Genomic DNA, 17308 nt, shown 5'->3' on the forward strand with positions numbered 1-17308 from the left:
GAAGAAATGGAAGTCTATTATTGGGGTAAATATTCTGCACAGTGGGCTGAATTTAGCCATGTGACTGACTAATGCTAACACTGTAGGGTGAACAGCTGAATGCTTACCTCACTGCATTAAGCTGAACAAGGAGTGACATCGGTGAACGTTATGTGCGCTGAATCGTGCAATACCATAAGCACTGCACTCTGTACAGGGGCATGTTCACCTCTGAAACTCCCCAAATTCTTATTCTTTCTTAATCTCATTGTAGTTGTTCTTCCTCTTCAACTCTGTCTCACCTGCTTCTGAAGTTTTACTTGAGTGTGAATTCACTTATTGAAGTTTCAAGATGCCATAGTTACAGAGTGTAAAAATATTTTGGTTTTGTGAGTGACTAGTAGTGCTTGTGTAATGGTTTATGTCCTTTTAATTTGGTACCACTGTCCTATTTTGGATGGCATATCACACCTACTAGGGTCTCCTCCAATGGCTGAGCCAGTGGAATTATTCTTTTAATTTAATAGTTAGAAGCCCAGGTTTTTGTAGTCAGGAGTAAGGGCTTACCTCCTTGGTCATGATGTCACCCAAACTGCAAAATATCACTCTCTTTCTTTTCAAATTTTCTCAATTCTTTTGTGCTTTTTTTGACATTTTCCTCTTGTTGTGTTGGGACTTTTCAACCTATTAGCAACTGGGGAACGGGGAGAGAGGAATTTCTACTTAGGAGGGCTATGGTGGTTCAGGAACTAGAAAGGTGGGAATGAGGTTGTTTGCTGGAGAGGTTGTAGTAAGGTTGGCAACTTGGGGAGTCAGGTTACTCATCAGAGATGGGGACCTGGTCAGGTTGCTCCTGAGAGGATGGGGTGTGCAATACTCATGAATCCCATGACTAGTATTGCACACTCACTTCTTCACAAATCCATGAATACAGAGATGTTGAACTGTGACTGTGTAGGTCCTTAGTCATTATTTCTATTCCTTTTACATACAGTTGGTGGGCTACCAACAATGTTAGTTGCATATGTAGCTGTGAAATATTGCAATGGCTCAGCAGAATAGCACTGGCAAAATACAGGTAGTGACATACAGCAATCATCATAATTCCAGATGTGAAATGGTTTGCTTAGGAGAGTGAGGCGTTTGGTAGGTCTTTTGAAATAGCCAAGATTTGTCATGGTGGTGAGAGGTACAAGGAGTTTGGCAGAAGATAACAGAATTAAGGCTCCTATTACTCCTCCCTTGTAGCTTTATATCCCTTGAAGACTTTCTGGGGTCTCATCAAAGAGAGTGATCTCAGACAGCAGACTATGATTTCCGATTTGATTAGTACGTCTCTTTCTCTCTCTGTAGATAGATGTAGCATGTGTTAAAAATTAGTGGCCGCTTCAGATTCCACAGCAAGGTTCCAGGGCACTGAAATGATTTTTCCATAATGCTGCTGCTGCTGCAAGGTTTGAGCGGCTGCAGATTCTTTCCTGTTGACGTTTCCCCCAGGCTCGGCAAAGCTGCCGAGCAGACCGCTCTCCTGTTACCAGCTCCCAACCTGCCACCTCCCCGCGCTCCCCCTGCCGTCCCGTTCCCAATCCCCCTGCTCCCCGGCGCTGCCCTCTCTCCAGCAGGTGCCCACGCTGCACCTCCCCCAGCTGCACCCAGTCCCTGACCCACCCCCGCCTGCCAGCGTCTCCCGCGGTGCCCCACGCGCCCTCACCTACCCCGCGCCCCTCCCGCTCCCCAACCAAGCCCCCCGTCCGGCCTCGGGATTGGCCCGCGGGCTGCTCCAATGGCGGCGGCGGCGGGGGTGGGGGCTGCGCGCGGGGGGCCGCGGGGCCGCGGCCGGGGGAGGGACTAGAACTTTCCGCCGCGGCCGGGCCGGACTTTCCCCGCAGCAGCCCCAGCAGGAGCGGCGAGCAGAGCGCAGGGAGCGGCCGCCACCCGCCGGGGACACGGACCCTCCGCAGCCGCCATGACTCACTTCAACAAGGGCCCCTCGTACGGGCTCTCCGCCGAGGTCAAGAACAAGGTAGGGGTCCGGCCCGCGCGCCCTGGCCTCGTCCGCGCGGGCGCGGTGGGGCCGGGCGCCCCCTTGGGGGCGGGCTCGGGCTCGGGCTCGGGCTCCTCGCTAGCTCGCTCGCCCGCCCGCCCGCCGGCGCGCTCTTCCCGCTCGTGGGGGCAGGATCCGTCGTTGTCTCCCGGGCGCGGAGTCACTCCTCGCGGCGCCTGGTCTGGCCGCCTGTGATCGCCGCCTCTCGCTCCCTCCGCCCGGGTAGGGGTGCAGGGCAGCGGTCGCCGCGCCTCGCGGCCCGGCCCTCGCCCACCGTCTGGAGCCGGGCTCCCTCCGCGCAGCCTTGCGGGGCGCGCCAGACAAAGGAGGATGAGGCTCCTGGTGTACTGGCCAGGCAGCCCATCGGGGTGCGGGCGTCCCTCTGGTCTCCGCTCCGCGAGGCCGTGACCCACCCCGCCCCAGAGATGGTGGCCGCAGCGGGGAGAGCGAGGGATGCTCCGGGCTGCGTGGCTGGAGCCTGGCTCCTTGCTGGCGTTTGTGGCGTGACTGAGGTGCGCCTCGCCAGGGCAGCCCCCTGCTGAGCCTTCGGGCAGCCCAGCGCTCCCCCTCCCCTCCCCTCCCCTCCCTTCCCCTCCTCCGGGGGTAAGCGCAGGGCTTAATTTGTAACGAAGGGGGCCTGGAGCTCAAGCAATTAGGTACCAGGGCTTAAGCAATTGTTTTACTTTCACAAGTGATGCGACAAGCCCGGAGGTGCCTGGGCTATGAACTGCCAAGCCTAGAGGTGCCAGGGCTCCGTCCTGGCAAGCTCTGGAACAAATTAAGGACTGGTCAAATGCCTGACTCTGCCCGACCACTTGGGGCATATTGGTCTAGTCAGTAAACGTCGTTGTCACGCTGAGGAATACGGTGTTTTCAAAGTTAATGTTCCCTCCTAGAGTTTCCTAGGAGCAGCCGACTTATGTAGTATGTGTCTGTTTGTATCAATGTGTAATATGCCAGCACTTTCCACTACATCTTCCTTCTCCCCCAACATTGCGACTCATTCCTTCTACCAGGCTGCATCACTGCTAGAGCCCCCCACCACAACCATGCTTATCCCTTCATGTATTACTAGCTGCTTCTCCCCCCTCCTCCCCCCACACGCCCTTTGCACTCTTGCATATACTGTCCCTCCCATAGCTTTCTAGTCTGCAACTTGCTAAGGGGATGAAATTCCTGATTCACCTTTGTAGCTTTTAGGATTTTAACTCTCTCCATTAGATTTGCATACAAACAGACTGTGTGAAAGGTGGTGGAGGAGCTGGGTGGTATTTGTCTCCATGTTAATTAGTGAACCCTTTGGTCTGGGAAACAGATGAGAAATTCCCCCCCCCCCCCCCAAATAATTCCAGCTCAAGCTCTGATACATTCCAATCATATTACATCATGGGGTACTGAGGAGAGACCAGCCAATCGCGTGGGCGCTGTGCACAGAATGCTCATTGTCTCCTCTGCTGCTCCAGCCAAAAGGGGGTGGGTAGAAGAGAGGCACAAAGGAGGACTAGGGAGGGTGAGGCTGCGGCTGCAGCAGCTACTGCTGCTGGGGTTTTAGTTTCCATTAGTCTCCTGGGGAAGTAAAGCATTTCAGGATTGCCACCATCACATTAATCTCATTGCCTAATGCAAAAAGGCATGCTCTGGTGGCACCGAAGCCACAATAAAATATGTTCCTGCAGTACTACAGTCATGGCAGAGACACATGGTACAGATAATATTAATTCAGCAATTTCTTCTCCTTTTGATAGTGATTTAAATCTGTTTACAAAATGTGTGTGAAAATACCTCCCAAAGTACCTATTTTTTGATATTAAAACAGTTCTAACATTAGTAGCATAGCTGCTTCTGTACATCCTTAGACCTTTGAGCATCGTTTCACTGGTTTTCTTCTGTTGTTTTTGATTTGGTTGTTATCTCTGTTCCATTATTCTGCACTGTGAAAGATGCTTTTATTAGTATCCCATTATATCAAATCTTAAATGATAGTATTCAGAGCTGAGAAATTGTTTTGGCACAGGCAAAAATCTTTTCAACACAAAGTACACTACTAACACAACATAAAAACATAAGAATGTCTATACTGGGTCAAACCAAAGGTCCATCCAGCCCATGTCCTGTCTACCGACAGTGGCCAATGTCAGGTGCCCCAAAGGGAGTGACGCTAACAGGTAATGATCAAGTGATCTCCCTCCTGCCATCCATCTCCACCTTCTCAGAAACAGAGGCTAGGGACACCATTCCTTACACGTCCTGGTTAATAGCCATTAATGGACTTATTCTCCATGAATTTATCCAGTTCTCTTTTAAACCCTGTTATAGTCCTAGCCTTCACAACCTCCTCAGGCAAGCTAAGAAGTCCTAGCCTCTTTAATCTCTCGTCATATGGGACCAGTTCCAAACCCCTAATCATTTTAGTTGCCCTTTTCTGAACCTTTTCTAATGCCAGTATATCTTTTTTGAGATGAGCGGACCACATCTGTATGCGGTATTCAAGATGTGGGCATACCGTGGATTTATATCAGGGCAATAAGAGATTCTCTATCTTATTCTCTATTCCTTTTTTTAATGATTCATAATATCCCGTTTGCTTTTTTGACTGCCGCTGCACACTGTGTGGACGTCTTCAGAGAACTATCCACGATGACTCCAAGATCTTTCTCCTGATTAGTTGTAGCTAAATTAGCCCCCATCGTATTGTATGTATAATTGGGGTTATTTTTTCCAATGTGCATTACTTTACATTTATCCACATTAAATTTCATTTGCCATTTTGTTGCCCAATCACATAGTTCTGTGAGATCTTTTTGAAGTTCTTCACAGTTTGCTTTGGTCTTGACTATCTTGAGCAGTTTAGTGTCATCTGCAAACTTTGCCACCTCACTGTTTACCCCTTTCTCCAGATCATTTATGAATAAGTTGAATAGGATTGGTCCTAGGACTGACCTTTGGGGAACACCATTAGTTACCTCTCTGAAAATTTACCATTTATTCTACCCTTTGTTCCCTGTCTTTTAACCAGTTCTCAAGCCGTGAAAGGATCTTCCCTCTTATCCTATGACAACTTAATTTATATAAGAGCCTTTGGTGAGGGACCTTGTCAAAGGCTTTCTGGAAATCTAAGTACACTATGTTCACTGGATCCCCCTTGTCCACATGTTTGTTGACCCCCTCAAAGAATTTCTAATAACTCTAAACCATGTTGCTTACTTCATAACTGGTAGTTTCACCTGTTTGTAAAATACCAAATCCAGCATCAGACTTAACAGATTCTAATATGCTGTTTCATACTGATTTATAGTCAAGTGTAAAATAAACATGCACCCAATGATTCCACTAAAGACTAGCCCAAAAATATGTAGAGGATTTTACAAAACATCCAAAATATAATTTTCTTCCTTGATATCTATTGACTTTTTAACATACTTATGTTTAGTTACAAACCTGGGGGAATCTGGCTAAGCAGATGCCTATTTCCAGGAGTTTCTTTTAGATTTCTAGAATTGTTTGTCTAGTAAGGTTACAGTAAAAATGTGTAAAATATTTGAGCATGTTAATTAGAAATAATGCCTTTGTGTTTGATTGAGGTTCTTAGCTGTTAAAAGAAAAATAATTTTACAAGTTGTGAATTATGTACATGGAGTAGTAAAGAAGCTTTGTGTTCTTTCTTCCACTTATTGTCATCAACTTACTTAAACTACTGGGCCCCATGAATGTCTGACAGCAGTCCATAATACTAAAATAGTAAATAAAACCGTGGAACCCATTTCCATAGAGACTGAAATGTTTCACCTTGCTGAGTCCTTGTTATCTGAGTAATGAACTGGTTTCTCTGCTTTCTTCAATAGGATTGTCTTTCCAAAAAGATTCCCTCCATATGCAATTTACGGTTGATTTCTATCCTGTCTTGTGGCTTCACCCAGTATCATCTGTCAACTCAACACCAACATAAAGGATTTTAGAATGGAGTTAATTTCTCTTTTTGTAGCACTGAGCATCTGTTCTCAGAATTTTGTCCTTAATGCAGAGATCAAACACAAGATATTATAGTGCAGCCAGACTTGCAGCTTATTTCCTAATAGGACTCTTGTGTGTGAAGTACAGTAGAACCTCAGAGTTATGAACATGACCAGTCAAGCGCACACCTCATTTGGAACCAGAAGTATGCAATCAGGCAGCAGCAGTGGCAGAGATTCCCCCCCCCCCCCCCAAAAAAAAAAAAAAGCCATACTGTGTTAAACATAAACTACAAAAAAGTAAAGGGAAAGCAGCACTTTTCTTCTGCATAGTAAAGTTTCAAAGCTGTATTAAGTCAGTGTTCAGTTGTAAACTTTTGAAAGAACAACCATAATGTTTTCAGTTACAAATGTTTTGTTCAGAATTACAAACATTTCACAGTTATGAATACCCTCCATTCCTGAGGCGTTCGTAACTCTGAGGTTCTATAGTAGGTCTTCCCTTCATGTAAAGTTCCAGAAGATCAGGAAGAAATGGCTCTACTAAGGTCCAGGTGATCCTTTCCCAAAACTACTTGTGTTTTGAGAATGGGCTTTGTTCATCAGTTGCTTGATTGATCTTTTTGACTTTAGTGACCCAGTTTTGTCACACCTTTCTAAAAATATTCATGCACATGGCAAACATTCATTTTTTCCTTAAATTTTGATACTTGTCACTATCTATCTGCCCTCTGCTGAGGCAGGTAGTCTTTATCAGATTGAAATACTCAAAAAAACAAAACAAAACCCAAAACGTTTTCCTCATGAAGTAGCAATGCTACTGCTATGTCTTGATAAGCATGCTACACTAGGTCCAACTGAACTGGGTAGAGATGTCTCTTGATTTTGTTTTATCATCTCATTTGGCATTGTAACAGTTGTCAAAGATATTTGTTACTGTACTATTGTTTGTAAGAATTTTTTTTTTTGAAAAAAAAAAACAGTCTTGGTGCTCCAAAAGCATTATTTGATTTTTTTAAGAGTAATTTGGAGTGTCAGAAGCTCCATCTACTTTTTGCATTACTAAACTCTAATTCCATGTTTACTCTGAGAGAACTTATCTTTTCCCTTTTGTTCCTAACCCCTTAGTCATTATTAGTAAGGTGCGTTGCCTCTTCTATGGAAAACATTTCTCCCCCCATTCAAACAGATGTCTATATATTTGGTGGTAGCATAGGTATTCAAAGGTCTTATCTACACAAGAAAATTGTATGGACTTAGTTAAATCCATGCAACCCCCTTGTGTGGATGCTTTTGTTTCAATTTACAAGTACCTTCTATCAATTTAGGTTAAGTTGATTACTTACTAACTTAAGTTAAACTGATAGAAAGTACTCTAACCAAAATGAGTGCATATATAAGGGAGTTAAATCACTTTGTACCAATTTAAATCTGTTTACAACTCTGTGTAGGTAAGGTCTCAGAACAAAGGTTGATTGATTCCATATTTTGTGTTTCCTTCAAAAGACTGGACAGAGTTTTATATCTGTGGTATCAGTTTTGAAGTGGGGGCCAAATAAAACTACCTTCAGTCAAGATACAGACTTTGCCTGAAATTTGACTTCCCCCTCAGTGTACTATACTATTACAAATGAAATGGCTTGCAGTTGGCAGGAGTCTGTGCTTCCGTCTTGTGGAAAACATGAGGTGCCAGACAGTGTAGGGGGAAAGGGAGGAATTATTTTCTTGCTGGACCAGGGCCATGTGCCCATCTCTTTCCAATCTCTCCTCTCCTCTCTCCCCCACCCTCTGCCTCAGCAAAAAAGCAAGTCTCTTCCCCATCCTCGGTATCAAAAAGGCATGAGACCTCTGGATGTATGGACATTTTACTAATCTACGTTTTTAGGATGTGTTGACAGGCCCCAGCAAATGCCATTCTCAAATGCTATATCTGCTGCTCCTTTCTGCTGGGGGTTGTGGGTTTTTTTATACTTGTAGATTGTCTAATTTTTCCCACAACTGGAAAAGGAAGAATAGACACAAAGGGTGTTGAACGTATTTGGGGGAGGGTGTCTGTAAATTTGGCATGGTATTTTGTTCCCTATGTCTTATTGCAGGGATGAGCAAACTTTTTGGCCCGAGGGCTGCCTTTGGGTTTGGAAATTATATGGCGGGCCGTGAATGCTCACAAAATTGGGGGTTGGGATGCAGGAAGTGGTGAGGACTCTGGGGAAGGGGGCGGGCTCTGAGGTGTGTCCAGAAATGAGGAGGTCAGGGTGTGGGAGGGGGCTCTGGGCTGGGACAGGGAGTTGAGGTGAGGGCTCTGGCTGGGGGTGCGGGCTCTGGGGTGGGGCTAGGGATGAGGGGTTGGGGGTGCAGGAGGGTGCTTTGGGCTGGGACCAAGGGGTTAGGAGGGGCATCAGGGTTGGGGCAGGGGCTTGGGGCACAGAAGGGGGTCAGGGTGCAGTTTCCGGGTGGTGCTCACCTCAAGCAGCTCCCGGAAGCTGTTGCATGTTCCTCCTCCAGCTCATATGCGCAGGTCCAGCCAGGCAGCTGTATACGCTGCCCTGTCCTCAGGCACCACCCCTGTAGCTCCCATTGGCCCTGGTTCCTGGCCAATGGGGCTGCGGGGGTGTCGCTTGGGGCAGGGGCAGCACGCGGAACCTCCTGGCTGCCCCTACATGGAGGAGCTGGAGAGGGGACATGGCGCTACTTCCAAGAGCCATGTAGAGCCATGGCATGCAAGGAGCAGGGCAAGCCCCCGACCCTGCTCCCTGGCTGGAGTGCCAGAGCAGGGCAAGCCTACCACCCTGCTCGCCAGCGGGAGTTTGAGGGACTTGTCTGAAGGACTGGATATGGCCCCCGGGCCGTAGTTTGCCCACCCCTGTTTTATTGCCACATTCCATACTGTGCTTGGCAAAAACCATCAGCTCCAGCAGGAAATTGACACAAGAATAGTTTTTCTGACCCATGTGAAGCTTACTAATCTTCAGTTATTCTCTCTCTGCAGCCCTGACCTTGAAAGGGAAAGTGCAAGGATGCATGGGCAGGGGAGTGTGTGAAGTGTTTAATTTTAAGCTGGAGAGAGCTAGCTAAAAGAAGCTTGGAAATAAAACACCTTCTCCATTTTGAAAGTGTGCAGGAGTGGAACATTGCCCCTGCCTCTCTCCCAAGGAGAAAACTTGAAGGAATTTAAGTGAAAATTTGTACTGAATAATGCCAACAAGTTTGACTTTTTCTCCTGCAACAGCTGACAGAGAATTTTTTAGAGTGTGATATCTTCAGTTATAGTAGGGCAAACAAAATCTTGAATTCAGTTCTTTGCCCACAAATGACCTTTTTCTGAATATTTAAACTTACAATTTTTATTTCTGTTACCTACTTAAGAGTTTCCTTTTAAAGCTTTAGGGTTAGTGATTTAGGAGTGTGTTAGAGTCTTGGGTGCCTCCAACTGGACAGGTTGGCCCTCTGTCCTCTCCCCTACCTTCACCTAAACTCAAATATTGTTGCCCTACTTATTTAAAAAATAAACTATTCACTCCTGTATATCTTTTCCTTCTTCTCCCACACTGTATATACTTCTGCTTCCATGCTCTATTTCAGTTGCTTTGCCTAATTTTCTTATAGCAATAGAGGATTGCACATGTGCTGCTGCACACAGTACATCTCAAGTAGCATCACCTAGAGGAGTGTAATGAAAATGAATAATGTATAGATCTCGCTGTGCTCATATTGTATCTCTGGATGAGTTGTGTGCAAAGGTATAGGAGATCTTCTGCAGTGGTGATCTAAAAATGTAGGATTTCTGCAGTCTAGTTTTTCCCTCATTGTATGAGGTAAACGTATACGTTAACACCTATAAAACATGCAAGAGATCTTAATTACACTGTTAAAATTCAAACATTTTCAGTTTGAATTATAGTCAAAGTCTTTGTTTCCTCTATATGGAGAATAAATTAAATCTGACATTATAGTAGAACTCTTTGTAAAAGAGATTACAAATTAAGTGCAGTATTCCCAGAGAATTTACCAGATGGTCACTTGTATTTAAAACCCAAAGATATTTCAGAGTATGTAATGATGTGGTGATCTTATGCTCAAATAACAGTACTCAAGTCTCATTATTTTCACCTGACTGTAGCTCTTTAAATGGATAAACATTTGCTAGTTAAACATCAGTTTGATTGTGAGTAACACTAAAAAAATTACTTCTTGTCTTAATTCTGTAGTTTGTTTCCCAAGAAACTATGAAACTCTCTGGATCAATATGTGAAAGGAATTGAAATACTTAAACTCCAGACTTTTTGGTAATAGGGGACTGCAGTGGAAATAATTCTGTAGTTGTAAAGTATCTCTGTGGTTTGTTAGGAGACTTCTCTAAATCTAATATTTGTATATATTAATCATAAGTGTCTCCATATTGTCCCTATTAGCAGTTACTCCTAAGCGTTCTCTGCATTAACTGATATATAGGGATTATGGAATATTGACCAGAGGATTTTTATTTGCTTTAGTAGAAACTTAGCAATATGCAATATTTGGGTGCAGTGGACCCAGTGCAGGAAGAGGTGGTGCATAATTATAAGCATATTCTTGGAGAGAATGATTCAACAAGAAACAAGTTACAAAATGTAGATAACGTGGTGGTATAGTGACTCCATACTTAAGTTTGCATTCTATTAAAGCAGTTAGCTGACACTGTCCAAAGAATGTGATTAATTATATACATTTACATCACTAAACTTAAAAGTTTATATATATTTTCTGACTTGAAGTTAAGATGAATTTCCACAGGTCCATGTAGGTAAACAAATGAATTGTCAAGAGTAATGTAGCTTACATAGAATATTCTAACTAGTCACTTTCACTGTTTCTATACTTGGGCTGCGTGCACGCTACAGCTTAGGTTGGTATAAGGTACATCGCTCAGGGGTGTGAATAAGCCACCCCCCTGAGTGATGCAAGTTACACTGACTGAAGCGCTGGTGTGGACAATGCTGTGTTGGTGGGGGAGCTTCTCCCATTGACTTAATTACTCCAGCCCCCTCAAGTGGCTGTAGCCAAGTCAACGAGAGAGCTGACACTCTTCCGTCGGCTTAGAGCAGGGGGAGTCAAAGCGTTATTGGAAATTGGGGATGATTTAGAATAGTAGGTCTAAATCAGGGGTACAGATATCCATGGGAGTATTCAGAGGTATGCCAGGGGGTACATCAACTCATCTACATATTTGCCTAGTTTTACAACAGGCTACATAAAAAGCACTAGGTAAGTCAATACAAACTAAAATTTATACTGCTCTATATACTATACACTGAACTGTAAGTACAATATTTATATTCCAGTTGATTTTATAATTATATGTTAAAAATGAGTGTAAGCAATTTTTCAGTAATCGTGCACTGTGACACTTTTTTGTATTTTTATTTCTGATTTTGTAAGCATGTAGTTTTTAAGTGAGGTGTAAATTGGGGGTATGCAAGACAAAGACTCCTGAAAGGGGCACAGTAGTCTGGAAAGGTTGAGAGCCACTGATTTAGAACAATCACAAGATTCTTGTCCTTGCCTTTTAGGCCTTCCTAACTAACTCCCATCTTTCAGAGATGCTCTAGTAACTTCTAATTTTTTTTTTAACATAGTGCTTAGACTAGCAGCCCTATTCATGGATCATCCTATTGCTAGACACTGTACAAACAGAGGGTCCTTACCCAAAGAGCTTACAGCTTAAACTATAAAACAAGAGACAACAGATGTATACAGACAGATAGCTGGAAGAGTACAAGGAACCAGTGAGACAGTATTGGTCAGCTTGATGGGAAATGATATCAGTGGCCTATCCATTGTCAAGTTTTGCATAGGCAGCACAGCAAAGGAAAGTTTTTAATTGTGACGTCAACCTTTGCACCACTCAGTTTCTAGTTTTTACTGCCCATCAGTCAGCTTCTCCTTCATACACATTTGTGCTTTCTCTCATGCTGCCCCTCATGCATAGGAAATCCCTCGGGGTAAAAAATGCATCAGGGACTACCTTATTCCCCTGCTCCTGCCATGCTATTTCACTTCATCCTTCCCTTTACCTCCATTAGAAACAACCCCACATCAACACAACATGTAAATAATGAAATCATGCCAATCACCACCATGTTCCTTTGCATGGATATCTCTGTCCCCAACCCATTGTCTGTCTTTGTCTTTTTAGGTGTTCCAGAGAACTTACCAGATGGTCACTTTGTGTTTAGACAGTGGCCAGCACAGCGGGACCCCAATTCTGCCTTTGGGTACTCCTATAAATGTTTAATACTAAAATGTTAATATATGAACCAGACTTACTATAAAGTACTAAGCCAGTTGTAGCAAAAGCCGGTTGGCGTTCAGAGTTGACAGTCCATATTTGTGATTACACTCACGTTGTGACACCCTACTGTCTAGCCCAGGGGCAGACAAACTTTTTGGCCTGAGGGCCGCATCGGGTTTTGGAAATTATATAGAGGGCCATTTAGGGGAGGCTGTGCCTCCCCAAACAGCCAGGCGTGGCCTGACCCCTATCCCCCCTGCTGCTTCTCACCCCCTGACGCCCCCCCCTCCCCCGGGGACTCCTGCCCCATCCAACGCCTCTGTTCCCTGACAGCCCCCCCTCCGGGACTCCCGCCCCATCCCTCTTTCCTCCCCCACCACTCCCTGTCCCCTGACCACCCTTGGAATCCCCACCCCTGACTACCCCCTGTTGCCCCATCCAACCCCTCCTCTCCTTCCTGACTGCCCCCCTGGGACTCCTGCCCCCATTCAACCCCGCTGTTCCCCACCTTCTGATCGTCCCGACCCGTATCCACACTCCCGACTCCTGACCACCACCCCCGCCAAACTCCCCTGCCCTTTATCCAATCTCCTTGAGCTCCTTACTGCTCTGCCTGGAGCACCAGTGGCTGGCAGCTCTACAGCCATGCAGCCTGGCTGGAGCCAGCCACGCCACCGCGCAGCACTGAGCACTGGGTCAGGCTGGGCTCTGCAGCTGCGTTGCCCCAGGAGCTCGCAGCCCCGCCGGCCAGAGCATTGCGCTGGTGGCGCAGTGGGCTGAGGCTGCGGAGGAAGGGAAACAGCGGGGGAGGGGCTGGGGGCTAGCCTCCTGGGTCAGGAGCTCGGGGCCAGGCAGGAGGGTCCCGCGGGCTGGATGTGGCCCGCGGGCCGTAGTTTTCCCACCTCTGGTCTAGCCAGAGCAATGTGACAGTGTTTGTGCTGAGCCAAAGACTAATCCCATTTAAAATGAAATAAATATATACTTAGGAACTTCACAGATTTGAAGAGTACAAAGAACCTTATTAGTATCACACCCTACATTAATTAATAGAATTATCAAACAACTCCTGAAATTACTGAGAGACACTTGAGTTGGACACAGTAAAAATGGTGACTGTAAAGTTCTTAAGGTTGCCAATGTAGGACAGATAGGCAATCAGAATTAAGTTGCTAAACAGTTTGATTTTCCCAGAAAGCTTCAGCCAGTCATTGAATAAACCACATTTTTGGTGTCATGAGGTTTCTTTAACTATTTAAAAAAAAAAAAAAAGTCTCTTGAAGTACTGACCATTTTGAAAGTGCCAGAACACCTATGGGCTCTGATTTGAAATACTGAACTCCTTAAGTACATATTGGTAATCTAAAGTTTTAACAAACTAATTATTTGTCCAATAAGAGAAATTTAATCTTTATTGCAATAACTTAACTATTTGACTAGTCCTCCAAAGTCTTTACTGAAACTGTTAGTAATGGAAGAATATGAAGCTTGCTGAGTCTAGTAACATGTACAGAAAGGTTAGCTGCATGACTTAAGCTTATTGTCTGCATCATAAGACTGTTTGAATTAAGAATGTGGGAAAGACAATTTGCTTGAGTCCTGGTTGAACCAAGCTGAGGAAGTGGGATTGGGGGTCTCTGAATTAAACAAGTTTAACTTGTATTTCAGTAATGATTGCTTGTTAAAATGTACAGCTGAAGTTGTTTTGAATGCAGTGTCAGAGTGTGACTTTATTTTGAAATTTTAGATAAAATTTTGCTATATTCTTGATGCCATATCAACCCCATAAGGGGATGACTCATTCATTATTTCATGCCGATGAAGTTTCAGTGAATTTGATTTTCTCTCTCCTTTATTTGTGAGCACCTTAAATCAAAAGACATCGCTTAATTTTTTGCAGTAACCTGCCTTTGAATATAAAGGATAGATAGAAGCTTTTCTATTTTCAGAACTGTTAGCTTCTGTAGCTATGTAATGCCATATACAGTGTGCATCTAACACATCCTTTTAAGGAAAATTTTTTAGAGATTCCTATCCCCTATGGAACTGTACAGGAAAGGCTTCCAATAAAACAGGCTGGAGGCCAGGACACGAAGGGCAATTTGAAACAGATTTTTTCTAAGTGAGATCATGTGAAAAATCACTTTCTTCCCTTTAAAACCTTTTTGCTAAAAAATACTTTACAAGTAGTCATTCTAAACACTACACACTGTTCTGCCTCAACCCGTCCCTCTTGTGTAACTGTTCGATAATATAAATTTACATTTGGGTAAGTTTGATATTTTTTTAACAGCATGTTTTAAGTTTGTTGTGTGACAATATGTTCACTGACCAATTAATCTGATGAAGTTTCTCTGCAGCAAAATAAAAAATTTGAAATACTATAAATATTTAAAGCTGTACTCCAGTTTATGTTACAATTTCTGAAATCAATGCAGAAACTTCCCATATAGCGGATACTAAAAACCTATAACTTATAGGTTAAAAACCTATAACCTTTGGTTGTTTCCACAAAAACTCATTTTATCTCTACCAGACATGACTGGATTTAACATTTCATAATAGATACCAAAACATAAAGGTTTTAGTCATGCTGAAGGAACTTGGCGGTAAAGAGTTTCCAAAAGAGCATTATGTTGAAGAATGAGTAAATTAAACTTCAAGTATCATATACAGATTTTAATTCCACACAGAAGATGTAGTCTGAGCATACCTGACTAAATGGCTTTTTCTTCTGTTGTGGAGATTTTGTTTTAGGAAACTTTTTATTGCAGCAGTGGTCTAGTCTAAATACAGTTAGTGAAGAATGGGGACTGTCTTCAAGAAAGTAGATTAATAAGATAAAATATCATAATGCTGCTATATAAATCGATGGTATACCTAAACCATGAATACTGCATGCAGTTCTGCTTACCCCATCTCAAAAAAGATGTTAGAATTGGAAAAGATATAGAGAAGGGCAACAAAAATGATTAAGGGCGTGGAACATCTTCTGTATGAGGCAAGTTTAAAAAGACGGCTTTTTCAGCTTGGAAAAGAGATGACTAAGAAGGGATATGAAAGAGGTCTATACAATTGTGAATGATGTGGAGAAAGTGAATAAGGAAGTGTTATTTACTCATTCACGTAACACAAGAACCCTGGGGTCATGCAGTGAAATTAATAGGAAGCAGGTTTAAAACAAACCAAAGGAAGAAGTACCTCATGTAATGCACAGTCAACCTGTGGAACTCGTTGCCAGGGGATGTTGTGAAGGCCAAAACTATAAGGGGGTTCAAAAAAGAATTAAATAAGTTCATGGAGGATAGATCCATCAATGGCTATTAGCCAAGATGGTCAGGGACACAACCCCATGCTCCGCGTGTCCCTAGACTCTGATTGCCAGAAGCTGGGAGTGAACACCAGGAGATGGATCGCTTGATGATCACCTATTTGTTCATTCCCTCTGGGGCACCTGGCATTGGCCACTGCCAGAAGACAGGATGCTGGGCTAGATGGACCATTGGTCTGACCCAGTATGGCCGTTCTTATGTTCTTAAAGTTAAAAAAAAAAAAAAAAAAGACTAAAATGCTGTTTCTCAGTAGTAACCTTTTAAATAAAAAAAAGGTACCCAAAGCACATTAGATGAAATATAAAAACAAACACTGAAATGCAACCCTTCTGAAATAGAATGTACTTTAACAGCACAGCAGCCAGTAACATCAGGTTAGGATGAAGTAAAGAGCTATTCTCTTGAAAGATGGGAAAATTTGGAAGGCAAAATGTAACTAACTTGGAGTTTGGCCAAGATACCAGCACACATTTAATCCTATAAGAGGGGTCATGAAACCTTTAAAGGACAAATGGCGAGGGCTTCTATTTTACGCTTCGTCTGAAATATGGCACCACCATGAGTGTAGTGCTTTCTGCTGTATGGTTTCAGAAGTAAGTTGGGTTGAAGAGCGCCGCTGCCTGTATCATCTGGGTTTTTCTTAGAGGGTTAGGCATGCCCAGCCCCATAGGACTGGTGTAGATGGTTTAATGTAGACCAGGGATTCTCAAACTTCATTGGACTATGACCCCCTTCTGACAACAAAAATTACTACATGACCCCAGGAGGAAGGACTGAAGCCTGAGCCTGCCCGAGCCCCACTGCCTTGGGTGGGGTTGGGCAAAGCCTGAGCCCCACCACCCTGAGCTGGGGGCCAAAGCCGAAGACCAAGGGCTTCAGCCCAAGGCAGGAGGCCTGTAACGTAAACCCAGTTGCCCAGGGCTGAAACTTTCAGGCTTCAGCCTTGGCCCGAGATGGTAGGGCTCGGGCTTCGACTTTGGGCCCCAGGAGGTCTAAGCCAGCTCTGGTGATCCCATTAAAATGGGGTTGTGACCCATTTGGGGTCCCGATCCACAGTTTGAGAACCACTGAGTAGACCATAGACAAATACAATGATCTGTGGTCTGACACTTTATTGTGAAATCAATGATATAGTGAGGTGACGGTGACTACTGACTTTTCATTTATTAGATTGAAAAAGATCAGTATCAGCTTTAGAATTCCTACTGCATCTAGGAGAACTACACAGTAGATTCCACTTATTAGCACCCCCTTAGTGGATGGTTAAAAGTTGCCAGGAATAGGCAGTTGCTAGTTAGTAAAAGGCAGATTTGCCAGGTTGTGTACAGGTATGAAGCACTGGGACATGCCTTCCGTGGCTGCAGCAGTGCAAACTGCTTGCAGCTGCTGCTCATTGTGTTCCAGGGCTTCCTTTTAGGTTGCAGCCAGAGAAAGCAGCATTGGGGCTGTATGGTGCCTCCCACTGCACTTTGGGCTTTATCATGTGCTGGCACAGGGGGCCTGGGCTTGGGAGGTCCTAGTGCTTCCTTCCCTGGCTGCAGCCCTTGCTTTCCAAGGGAACCAGGGGTTACAGCCAGGGATGGAAGTGCTAAGATGCGTGGAATCCTGGCTCCTGCTGCTAGCAGAGGATGCAGCCTGGAGAGCCCAGAGATACCATTCAGTCCCATGGGCCTCCAGTGCCCCCACTCCTTGTAGAAAGCCCTGGCATCAGGGTAGCAGCCCCCTTCTCTGCTGC

The 17308-nt window shown here is 44.4% G+C and overlaps 1 protein-coding gene across 1 annotated transcript in view; it reads left to right on the plus strand.

Moving 5' to 3' along the window:
• Positions 1–1780: 1780 nt before the first annotated feature.
• CNN3 (calponin 3) overlaps positions 1781–17308 on the plus strand; it is a 55013-nt gene continuing 39485 nt past the window's right edge. Inside the window, exon 1 of the mRNA XM_077825005.1 lies at positions 1781–2002. Within this exon, the coding sequence (XP_077681131.1) occupies positions 1946–2002 (57 nt within the window). The 5' untranslated portion in view covers positions 1781–1945. The remainder of the gene's footprint in view (positions 2003–17308) is intronic.

Source organism: Eretmochelys imbricata, chromosome 8, assembly GCF_965152235.1.
Source record: "Eretmochelys imbricata isolate rEreImb1 chromosome 8, rEreImb1.hap1, whole genome shotgun sequence".
Lineage (NCBI taxonomy): Eukaryota > Metazoa > Chordata > Testudines > Cheloniidae > Eretmochelys > Eretmochelys imbricata.